At 38.9% G+C, this 12281-nt stretch overlaps 1 protein-coding gene across 6 annotated transcripts in view; it reads left to right on the forward strand.

Moving 5' to 3' along the window:
• Positions 1–12281, forward strand: part of NBEA (neurobeachin) — an 848387-nt gene that overhangs the window by 707238 nt on the left and 128868 nt on the right. For all 6 annotated transcript variants that reach the window (XM_073341812.1, XM_073341823.1, XM_073341834.1 and 3 more), the window contains one exon: positions 1729–1844. In XM_073341812.1, the coding sequence (XP_073197913.1) occupies positions 1729–1844 (116 nt within the window). The remainder of the gene's footprint in view (positions 1–1728; positions 1845–12281) is intronic.

Genomic DNA, 12281 nt, shown 5'->3' on the forward strand with positions numbered 1-12281 from the left:
TGTAAATACATAATTATATTTTTCACTCATACATATATGTACACAATATTTTATATATGTGGGTATTAATATGGGCCTTAGAACTGTAATATCTGAGCATTTCCAAAGTATTTAAGAATAGAAATAACAATCTCATTCTTCCTTTCTAGCTTGTAGGGGACATAGCTTGCTTAGTTTATTGGATGTATTTGTTTCTGTGTGAAAGAGAGTGTGTATATGTGTATGTAAAGAACTTATTCAGGACAAATTAAGTCAAATAAAGGAGTATTGAATTAGTTTTGAAAGTGGTGAGGTACACAGGCACTCTTTTGTAGGAATAAATTCCAGAGACTTGGTCAAGCTGCTGTGAAAGTTCTGTTTCCTGCAGACTCAAATCTCCCCTTTTTAGTCAACAGTTATATTTTTCCATTGAAATGTAGCTGTTGTGGGCGTTCATGCTCATGGAGCTCAACGCAATCTCTTAGACAGCTAGCATTATTCCTATGGAGGGACGAGATTATAGACTTAGCAACCTGTATGTGTTGCTAAGATGATGGGCTGCTATGTTTTATAATGTTTGAGTATGTCTCCACTAGGTGCTGGGGGTGTGATTCGCAGCTTGAAGAGACATATACATATTAGCGCACATTGAGCTAGTGCATTCAAAATAGTGTAGCTGTAGTAGCACAAGCAGCAGCAGGAGGGAGTAGCGGCTCTGAGTACAAACCTGTCCAGACACCGTGAGTATGTACTTGGGTAGCTGCCTTTGCTACCATGGCTACACTACAGTTTTTGGCAATGAGTGCGAGCATATTTCTTCTGGAGGTGGGAACCACACCAGCGTTCCGACTATAGACATACCAACAGAGGTTTATGAGGTGTAGCTTCATTACTAGATAGGAATCTCAGTAATAAAGTCTGGAAGTCTTAAATATGGGGTTATTATGGCTGTGTATTGGAGCTAAAATGTGTACTTTGGTAACTCTGTTTGGGACAGTGACTGTGTCTAACTCTGTTTGTACAATGTGTTGTATAATAGGACCCTGATCCTTCATTGGACTGTGGATGCTACCACAGCATAAAAGTTTATTATTATTATTAATTGATTATTAATAAATAATTAATAAATGCCTGCCCTGAAGTTCAGTTCTCAGGATTTGCAAGCAAATGCCACTCTTAATTTTGAATACAGTTAACGCCAACAGCTAAAGGGAATAATTCCTGCCTATTTCCACACCACCCTCTTTTCTTTCCTCAACAAACCCTGCCCTCATTACAGTAAATATAAGGTAAAGTCTCTGGTGTTGGAGCTTGTTGGAGTTGAAAGCAGGGGAGGCAGGCTGCAGGGAAGGGATTCACTAATTTTATTGGTGTGTAAATATCCTCCATCTGTGATTCTGGAATATATTGCACTCAAAGCCATCTTTCATTCACCTTAATGTATTTATCCTCAAAATAACCCTGTGATGTATGGAAATAGTGTTATCCTATTTTAAAACTGGAAAACCAAGGCACAGAGGATTTAGCATTTTTAGCAGTGCTATAGCACTGCTAAAATAAAATATAGAGAGATTTCTGTATAAGAAATATTTCTTTGTTCAAATAAGAGTGGTAGTGTTTTGTTGACTTCATTAAACAAAATAAAAAGGCTTTGAGACACCATCAAGTAAATCATACCAATAAGTTTGCTCTGTATTTTAAAATTTAACAAGTCTCTTAAAATAAACATTCTTTAAATTTAATTCCCAGGAGAATATCTCTGGCCACTCCCAGACAGCTTTATAAGTCCTCCAACATGACTCAGCGCTGGCAGCGACGGGAGATTTCTAACTTTGAATACTTGATGTTCCTCAATACTATAGCCGGTAAGGTTCTAACTCTTTTTTAATCCCTCATAATATGTTTATGTTTGTCAAAATCTTGAGTACCGTGACTTGATAGAATATATTTATCCCTCTGGAATTCAGCTGCAGTTTTATGATAGATTCTGAAACACTCACATTAAATTTTATCAGAAAATGCACAACCTATCACTGAGGCTTTCGATTCATTTATTGTTGTGAAGGTAGTTCCTTGCTCTGCTTCTGCCATTTCCTCTGCTGACAGCTTTGTCTGAAGCTTTATTAGAGTCAACAAACCATTGCCAGAGTGTGTCTGGAAATAATAATGGGAAAATGTAATTTCGCTACTTTGTCATTCTCAGCAACAGCAACTAGACAGCAGAATAACAACAGTATTCTGCCTAGTACAGTTGTCACCTGGATTGTGGTATGATTAGATTACAGCGTCTTTTCTCTTTTAGTTCTTTGTACTGAATTATAATATCAGATTAGGTATTTAAAATGAGAAATAACTTCCATAGATATCCATTCTTTATTAGTAAAAGAAGAGTTTTTCTGGCAGTTGTCACTAATTAAACAGTAATAGTGGCAATCCCACTTCCATCTTCCTGTTTTCTATATATTGGTAACAGGAGTGATTTGAAATGTAAAAAGATGCAGCTTTCTGTATGATATACAAAAAATGTACCGAACACCAGCAGCACAGCATATAAATTGCTCATGAATCTCACCATAGGAAAACTTTCTCATGTATCCCACACCAATGAGCTCTAATTGTGAATAAAACTAACTCCACCAAGCATATCAACATCACTTTGTACTCCAGTGTTACAGTTGACACACCGCTTGACTTAGTTTTCATTTTCATGCTTGAGATGGTCCTCCCTAATATGTTCCTCAGGCCAGAGAGCTGAAGGAATTCATGTATCCAAAACCAGGTTTAACACCTCACCTGTTCATTTACTCTGACTAGAACTGGGTGAATTTTTTCACACCAATAATCTATTTGCCAAAAAATGCCAAATAATTCACCAAATAATTTTGGCGCCACAATTTTTTTGGGGGAACGAGATGGGGCGAGGGGAATAGATTCACAAAACCACTGGAGAAGAAAGAAGGAAATATGGCGCTTCTGCTGTGAACCCCTTTTGCCCAATAGTTCAGTGATTAGAGCACTTATCCAGGAATCCCAGGATCAAATCCCAGTTCTGCTAGATGTGAGTCAGAGACTAGAACCCAGATCTTCCACCTTCTAAGTGAATGCCCTAACCACTAGGCTATAGGAAGATATTCTGGAGTAGATCTCAATCTTTTCTGTTGAAATCGTTCTACTTTCTTTGTATAATAATTAAATATTAACTGGAGCAGGGAATGGAACCTGCGTGTCCCCTTTCCCAAGTGGGTTCCCTAACCACCAGGCTCTAGAGTCATTCAGTCTCTCTATGATTCAATAAATATTAAATTATATATACAAAGTACACCAGCTCCAACAGAAGAGACTGAGGGGCCCCTGTGAGCTATTGAAGTGTTATCATGATATAGCTGGAAAACTGAGACACAGAGTGTAAGTGACTTGCTCTGTGCCACACAAGGAGGTCTGTTGTAGAACTGAGAATCTAACTCAGATATCCTGAGTCCTAGTTCAATGCATTAACCACAAAATCATCCTTCCTCCATAATTTCCTTATTATGTTTTTAATATAATTCTGTCAGCAGCTTTTGTAAATAACATCTGTTTCTAGCCCCTTTGAATCATAGAATCAAAGGACTAGGAGGGACCTTGAGAGGTCAACTCGTCCAGTCTCCTGCACTCATGACAGTACTAAGTATTATCTAGACTATTCTTGACAGGTGTTTGTCTAACCTGCTCTTAAAAATCTCCAATGATGGAGATTCTATAACCTTCCAAGCAATTTATTCCAGTGCTTTACCACCCAGACAGTTAGGAAGTTTTTCCTAATATCCAAACTAAACCTCCCTTGCTGCAATTTAAGCCCATTGCTTCTTGTCCTATCGTCAGAGGTTAAGAAGAACAATTTTTCTCCCTCCTCCTTGTAACAACCTTTACGTACTTGAAAAAGGTTATGATAGCCCCTCTCAGGCTTCTCTTTTCTGGCCTAAATAAACCCAATTTTTTCAATCTTCACTCACAGGTCATGTTCTAGACCTTTAATCATTTTTGTTGCTCTTCTCTGGATTCTCTCCAATTTGTCCACATCCTTCGTGAAATGTGGTACCCAGAACCGACACAATATTCCAGTTGACGCCTAATCATCACAGAGTAGAGCGGAAGAAGTACTTCTTGTGTCTTGCTTAAAACACTACTGCTAACACATCCCAGAATGATGTTCACTTTTTTTGCAACAGCGTTACACTGTTTAAATTTCAAATTGCTTTTGTAGTGAGCCAATCTCCCTGAACTATCAATAACAGATTTAAAAGTAGTCATTCTTCAACAAAAAAACTTCAGAAACAGACTTCAAAGAGAAACTGCGGAGCTACAATTCATTTGCAAACTTAACACCATCAATTTGGGTTTGAATAGGGACTGGGAGTGGCTGGCTCACTAGAAAAGCAATTTTCCCTCTCTTAGTATTGATACCTCCTCATTAATTATTGGGAGTAGACCACATCCACCCTGACTGAATTGGCCTTCAGCATTGGTTCTCTACTTGTAAGGTAACTCCCTTCTCTCCATGTGCCAATATATATTTCTGCTTGTATCTGTAATTTTCACTCTATGCATCTGAAGAAGTGGATTTTTTACCCACGAAAGCTTATGCCCAAATAAATCAGTTAGTCTTTAAGGTGCCACCGGACTCCTCATTGGTTTTGTGGATACAGACTAACATGGCTACCACTCTGATACTTGCTTCCTAGGAAGTCATTTCCCATTTTGTATGTGTGCAACTGATTGTTCCTTCCTAAGTGGAGTACTTTGCATTTGTCTTTATTGAATTTCATCCTATTTTCTTCAGCCTATTTCTCCAGTTTGTCCAGATCATTTTGAATTTTAATCCTATCCTCCAAAGCACTTGCAAGCCCTCCCAGCTTGGTATTGTCCACAAACTTTATATGTATACTCTCTGTGCCATTATCTAAATCATTGATGAAAATATTGAACAGAACTGGACTTAGAACTGATCCCTGCAGGACCCCACTCATTATGTCCTTCCAGCATGACTGTGAACCACTGATAACTGCTCTCTGGGAATGGTTTTCCAACCAGTTTTTGCACCCATCTTATAGGAGCTCCATCTAGGTTGCATTTCCTTGGTTTGTTTATGAGAAAGTCATGCGAGAATCAAAAGCTTTCCTAAAGTCAAGATGTACCAGGTCTACTGCTTCCCCCCATCCCCAAGGCTTGTTACCCTGTCAAAGAATGATAGTGGACACACTCCAAAGCTCCTTTTTAAAGCATATTCTTGATAAATCACTGTACATTATTAATCAGTTTTGAAATGCCCACTCATTTATGCCTACAGATATCACCAACACATCCAGACTTGAAAGACATTCTTATGTCTGAAGTGGTATAGAAATTACAATGATATTTACGCTGACAGTTGTCTCCCGCAATAGACAAGCTCCAAACTTCAAAGACCTCTTTAAAGTATCCCAAAAGTTTCCAGTAAAGTTGTTATTTAGCCTGTAGTTAAAGACTATCTCTGCTAGACAGGCTTTTTTTATTACTCATTTGGGTGGGGACCTCAGGAAGGTTTCTCTGCTATTGGTTTCACATCGTTCAACTCTCTTGTAACGGTGTGACCCTACATATACACTCTAGATACCCAGCTGCTACCGAATGCAAGATTTGAAGAAATACTGGTTTGTTTTTACTTATTTTTGTGTAACCCTTCTGCCCGTCAGAGTTGGCAGCAACAAGGGCCGGGTTCAATATCTAGGGGTTCCATTCCAATAACACAATGCAAACCGGCTCGAGCCCCCACCCAGTGACCTGGGACAAATATATACCACCCCCGCTGGGCGCCTCCAAGAGGCAATACTTCCCCTCTCGCAAGCACATAGTCTGAGTGTAGCAAAAGCCTTTTAATAACAGAGAGAAACAATGTGGCATTATGTTGGGGAAACACCACCAACAGGATTCATAACACAACCCATGAGCAAAAAAAACCCACCCCAGGCAAATTGGGGCATGCCCTTTTCCCTTTGGTTCTTGAGTCCAGCAACCCCAAATCACCCAAAGTCCCTAAAGTCCAATGCCCCAAAAGTCTCTGTCCCTGGTCAGGGCAGCCCCAGAGTTCGAAAGTTTATCTGCAGAGCTTTACCTCCCAACCTGGGTGGAAATGGGACGGGGGTAAGAGGCACCTTACATGATCTGAAGCTGACCGCCCCATAGCTCCATAGTGGCGCTCCGCTCCGCCAGCCGCCCCACAAACTCCTTCGCTCAGCTGCACTCCACTCCGCCAGCCGCCCCACGAACTCCTTCGCTCAGCTGCTCTCCGCTCTGCCAGCCGCCCCACGAACTCCTTCGCTCAGCTGCGCTCCGCTCCACCAGCCGCCCCACGAACTCCTTCGCTCAGCTCCACGGCCCACAAGCAGCTCCTGCCATCCACACACTGCTCCGCGTCGAACTGCTTCACCAGCCGTCCCACAAACTGCTCCACAATATATCTTCAGGCTCCCCCACTACTTAACACAACACTCAGTGATTTCAGCTCTTAGCTGAATTCAGCTTGTAGTAGGGGAGCCCCAGTGCTGGTGCACTGTCAGCCCAAAGTGAGCTCAGCAGCCTATATCTAGACTTCTAATGAAATCAAAATTAGCTCTGATATTCCACAGTGGAGAGAGGAGGAAGTGCAATTAGCATGTAAGGCCCTCACCAAGGGGCCTATGCCACCAAGTATTACTACTTGTCCCCAGCCTCTCTCCATTCACACAGTTTGGGAACCCATGACCCTTGCCTAGCGAGTGCTACTTAGTTGATGGTGAATCCCTCCATCATAACAAAAGGCCACGTACAGTTCCAAGCACAGTTCCCATAATCAGGGTAATAACAATTTATTCTTCCTGCCCCAATAACAGAGACACTGGGGATCCCACAGCAGCCAAAGTGACCATTTGGGCAGCTATGGTCTCATTCTAGGCGTGGTGGGTGTGCCTATGCAAATGAGATCGGCCCCTGAAGTTCTTTTCCACAACTTGCCACACCTCACCACCAGATGACAGGGTGGAGCTCATCCTGACACAGCTTACATCTGCTTGTCTGTGTGCTTCTGTTATCTTCTTCTTTCCTTTTTTTGAACACAGAATTGATCGCTACCTTGATGGTGTGTTTTTGTGAACTGACTCACCTGTATTCACCCAGCTGTGAGCTCATCAAATTTCTGAAAGCTTGCAAATTCCGTCTGCCTCAGGCTATGGCTACACTACACAGCTTTTAACGACATGGCTGTGTCGCTTCAGCCATGCCACTAAAAGTCGTGCAGTGTAGGCGCTGTTTGTCTGCTCTTCTGCAGACAAAAAACGTCCATCCCCAACTAGCGGAGTTTGCGTTGTCAGCAGGAAAGCGCCCCAGTCAACAATGCACTGTTCACACTGGCATTTGTCATGGCAAAACTTTTGTCTTTTGGCGGGGGGAGTGTTAACACCTCTGAAAGACAAAAGTTTTGTGGTTCAATTGCCAGTGTAGACATGGCTTCACAATCTCACTGTGCAATGGATGCAGTGCGCCTTGCCTAACCAAATGTTTCCCACGTTTTGCTGATTAATATCCAACTTTAATGAAGCCTTTCTGTAATAGACATTCAAACTAAAATTTAGATAAGGGACGTTTCATCCGCATGTAATATTGCCTAACCTGTGTAAAGATCTAGGTCATCAGAAGATGATAAGCTATGTTCCCTGATCCTTTTGGTCAATCTTAGATTGACTAATGTATTTCTTAACTCTCTCACCCTTGCTGATGATGTCTTGATGCCACACATTAACACAATTTGTCTTTTCTATGTGGGGAACCAATGTGCTGATTAGTAAAGGATTCAAAGACCATAATGCATGTTATGTTAAATGAGTTCCGTTCATTAGCTCCTGTGCACACTACCCAGAGTAGGATGTGAATAGGGTGTTAAGCAATTAATGTTTGAAGAGCTTTCCTGTATCATGCAGAACATTAATTAAAGCTGCTCCTTCTCTGAAACCAGTCTGCATTGCTTGGAACTACTGCCAGATTCTTCCTTAATGATCTACAAATTCTCTAATCACTTTTCACTTTTCAAAGTTTGTGCTGTGTTGAAAATGCGGTACCACCATACCATCTCCTAAAACGCCCCTACAAAGATACCTAAGAAAAGGCCAAATCCCTCCTACGGGGCTGGGAGCAAACACTAGTGTTTTTTTTGTTGAAAATGGCTCATTCCAGCCCTCATACACTGTAGTCCTATCACCTCTTCCAATAGTCCTATAACTCTTGCGACACGATAAATCTTCTTAACCTGTCAAATGGTGCAAAATTATTATGAAATAGGCATGGTCTTCCATGCAAAGTGCATATGAAAAACCACAAATGCATCTTCATCATCGTGAAATCATATTTATCTTGCTTTCTTACCTTTTGAAAGTTCATTTAGTAAGCAGCAAAACTGTTAATTTACAGAATACATTTCAGTTCCAAAAGCTGTTATATTCTCTGCCTTCTCTTCTGCTGCTCATAGAATGTTCTCAATGTTTTGTTTTGAAAGGGAGAATAAAATTTATCATTGACAGCCTAATCAACTGCTCAGTTCAAAAAGAAACTATAGACTTAAAAGGATATGGGAATGCACTTGCCTACAAAACATTTTCCCTATATTGAAAACAGTAGAGATGATAACTGTCCAAATGCACAAGTTTCAAGCAAAAGGTATATTCACTGCTGGCAGGAGAACACCTTCAATAAACTATGTGAGTCAGTCAATTAAAACAAAATGTGGTGTGTGCAATTTCATAGGCAACTTTGGAACATTTAATATAATTATAAAATCTTGTGGTAAAAATGAGTTCTTACTCAATAGAGACATTACATATTTTATTTGCTTTCTCTCTGAAAGTGTGATTTCTAACACTCTCTTTTACTTTTAGATTTATAGTCCTTCACAGTGGGAACAAATATGAAATATTTGTTTTAAAGGTATAAGCTTTTTTACCAAGAATGTTCATGCAGACAGTGATGGGCTAGTTTTAGACCATTAGCTGTTTGTTTAAATGGCACCATCCTGTTTAATATCCTCATCTTTAACCACGGAGAGATATACCCCCCCATTAATTCTTTTTTTTTTCTGTCACTGTGCATCTGCTAACTGACTTGTTCATTTCATCTGAATCGCACGTTAGCCACTTAAGTAGCATGGATGTTTGCCAAATTGTATCCTGATAAATAGTTCACAGCTCTTTTGGTTATATTTCCTCTTCTCAAAAACAGTAGATTTCAACTCACAAATATTTTTGTTACTTCTTTTGTCCATTCTTTTGTAGCTTATCCTCCTTCCTGCCATTATACCAATTTTGGCATCTAGCACTTTATGAAACCTTAAGAAATCATCCACATGTTCTCATGTTATCCTTCATTGTAATCATTCAAACACAGTAGCCTTGGGAACTGCTGGATACATTCACCAGTGGGATTTCTGACTCAAACCCATTTCCTTTCTCTTGACATCTGTGACTCTGTCCTTTCACATAAGATCTCCTTTGCCCACTGGTAATACTGTTAGCTTTGGATAATTGGTTGCTGTCTCTGCAACAGAATCACTGAACCAAACACCAAAATCTACAACTTGATCCTCAACTCTTTCCCTGATGAAACAATATGCCTGTCTTCACATTCTCAGTTCCTAGCTATTGCATAATTTCCTAATCAATCCTTCATATACTGATTACTCCTCATTGAAAAGCCTTCATTGTGCCACTTTATTTCTTATCTGTAAGTCTGCCTATCACCTCCTCTGAAACACTGTCCACTTTCATCTTTCACTCTGCTTCTCTTACAATCTTTAGCCAGACCTTAATCACAGTCTGTGTCAACTATTGTAGTGCTTTCTTCCTAAATCACTGTTCTCTAAGCCTAAGTAGTCCAGAACACTCGCTTTCAAGGACATGTGATTTCCATAACTTTCTCTGGCTTTCTGTCCCTCTGGAAATTCAATTCAAAATTGCCCTCTTCATTTTCTAAAATCTCCAAAAGCTTGTTTCAACCTGTCTTTGTAACCTCCAAGCCTTCTATTTTCATGCCTTTTTATTCTATTTTTAAGGTCTTCACCTCTTCTCTGCCCTCTCTTCTGACTTGAGCATATTTCATCATCCTTACAGCTCTGGTTTTTGGTTTTTTTTTTTTGAGGGAGTTTGGATTTTTTTCCCCAAAGGTAAACACTGCACTCTGTTATTTATCAATCAATCTCAGTTTTATACTCTCTGTGCCCCTGGTTTTTGTCCTAGTCTTGTAGACATAAGCCTTCCTGGCCAAACTCCCTCTACCCCCTTCTCAAGGATTCCTTAGTTTTGAAGCTGTAGAAGGAGTAGTAACTATACTAATTGACTTGGTGTTCTTTCTCCAAATTCACAGAAAAAAGGCCTTGTGATATATTAACAGAATGTGGGTAAACTGAACACTCTAGGTGATACAAAAAAAAAAGGTCTTTTCTTACTATTCTCACTTGGAAAGAATATAGGTGGGGGGAACCTTTAAAATAATCAAAAAACAGTCAGATACAATAATTGGGGAGAACGAGTGTTATATCTACAAATCTGTGCTGAGGTCTCTCTGTGGTGCCCAGATTTTAACGTGTTAAATTTGAGATCTAATTCCCAGACTTTTAACTGATTTCTGCTTTTTTTGAGATATGTAAATTACCTTACATTTAAAAAAAAATCCCTGTATGCCATGGCTTCTAACAAATATGCGGAGTAATTATGTACAGAGTTTCTTTTAAATGATTTCCTGTAAGGGCTGGGGATTATTCTTTTTTGAAAGTTGGTGGGGGAAAATGGTACATTCAGGTAATGAACATAGACCAACTTCTACCTCCTTCCTCTTTTTCTCCTGTTTAGCATTTTCCACTTTTTTACCCTGTGATGTACAAGCCCTCACTGGTTAATTATGTATATATTTAGATACTGCATGTGCTGGGCTTATTATTGTCATCTAATTAGATGTAACTCGAACTGCTTGCTTCTAGAAAAATCATTAAAAATTCTTTCCTAATGACCTAGAGATGACAAAATGTCTGTAAAGTGTGAAGAAGCAGACAAGCACAGGAACATCGCTCTTAAAGAGTGTTAATCCAGATGCTGCAATCATCTAATTAAACAATATTTTGCTGTCATTAACATTTTCACCACGGAATTGCAGTTATAATTTCTTTGTCAGCTGTCTCTAGATCACTTTACTTTCAAAACTAAAGTGCCATATAAAAACATTAAATTGGATGGTTTAATTAAAAAGTTTTTTTTAATGAAGAAACATATCCAGTATTTCTGAGATCTCATTTACTGTGCCTCAGTTTTATTGTTCAAGTAGATTAGTGTCATAGACTTGCAATATTTAATATTCAGTCTTTAACATTAATCTCTAAAAGCTTAGCTAGTGAAAAATCTGCAGCTGCTGAAAAGGTACAATGTCTACCAAAAGCAGTACAGGTTTATGTTTTATAATTATTCAACTAAGGAATGAAACAGTGGCAATGCTTGTGTACAAACACCGAACAAGTGGTATTATGATGAAACACTGCTCTTTATAGTCAGTAAATGATCATAGGAGAATCAAAACCAATCAGGAAACTGTTCCTTGTGGAGTTAAAACAGTGATATTTATGCATGTTTAGAATTAAGGATTTATAATCCCATAATACCACTAAATCACTGTTGTCCATCCAGATATTCATAAATACAGTACCTTATAACATCCTGTACATACTATGTCGACATTCACAATGTATATTAACATTCATTTACCCAATTTATTTTATATGTTAATAGTATAAAATTGTTGAATGAATATTGAATAACCTTTTATAAATAACAACATTTATACCAGCCATGGTTAGTGTTTATATAGTATTTTATATAATCAACTACTTTACAAATATTAACTAATTAATACGATACACCAGCGAGAGGGTGAGAGAGAAATATTATCCTCCCCTTTTTATAGATCAGAAACAAACAAAAAAAGATTAAGTAGCTTGCCCAAAACCACACGGCAAGTCATAACCCAGGTCTCCTGATTTACGATTGTTTGCTTAATCCACCAGGCCATACTACCTCTCAGTGAATATGTATAAATAAATGTTAGAATAAATTATATGAGTGATTTATGTATTCAATAGTTACATTATTTTATTTTGAATATTTTATAATTTATTATAGTCTTGCTCCTTGAGTTGCTTTATGATGTGGCATTATTATGCTCTTCTTCATTTATGAAAGAACAACCTGTACAGTAGTATTGAAGTACAGAGATTTCAG

Source organism: Lepidochelys kempii, chromosome 1, assembly GCF_965140265.1.
Source record: "Lepidochelys kempii isolate rLepKem1 chromosome 1, rLepKem1.hap2, whole genome shotgun sequence".
Lineage (NCBI taxonomy): Eukaryota > Metazoa > Chordata > Testudines > Cheloniidae > Lepidochelys > Lepidochelys kempii.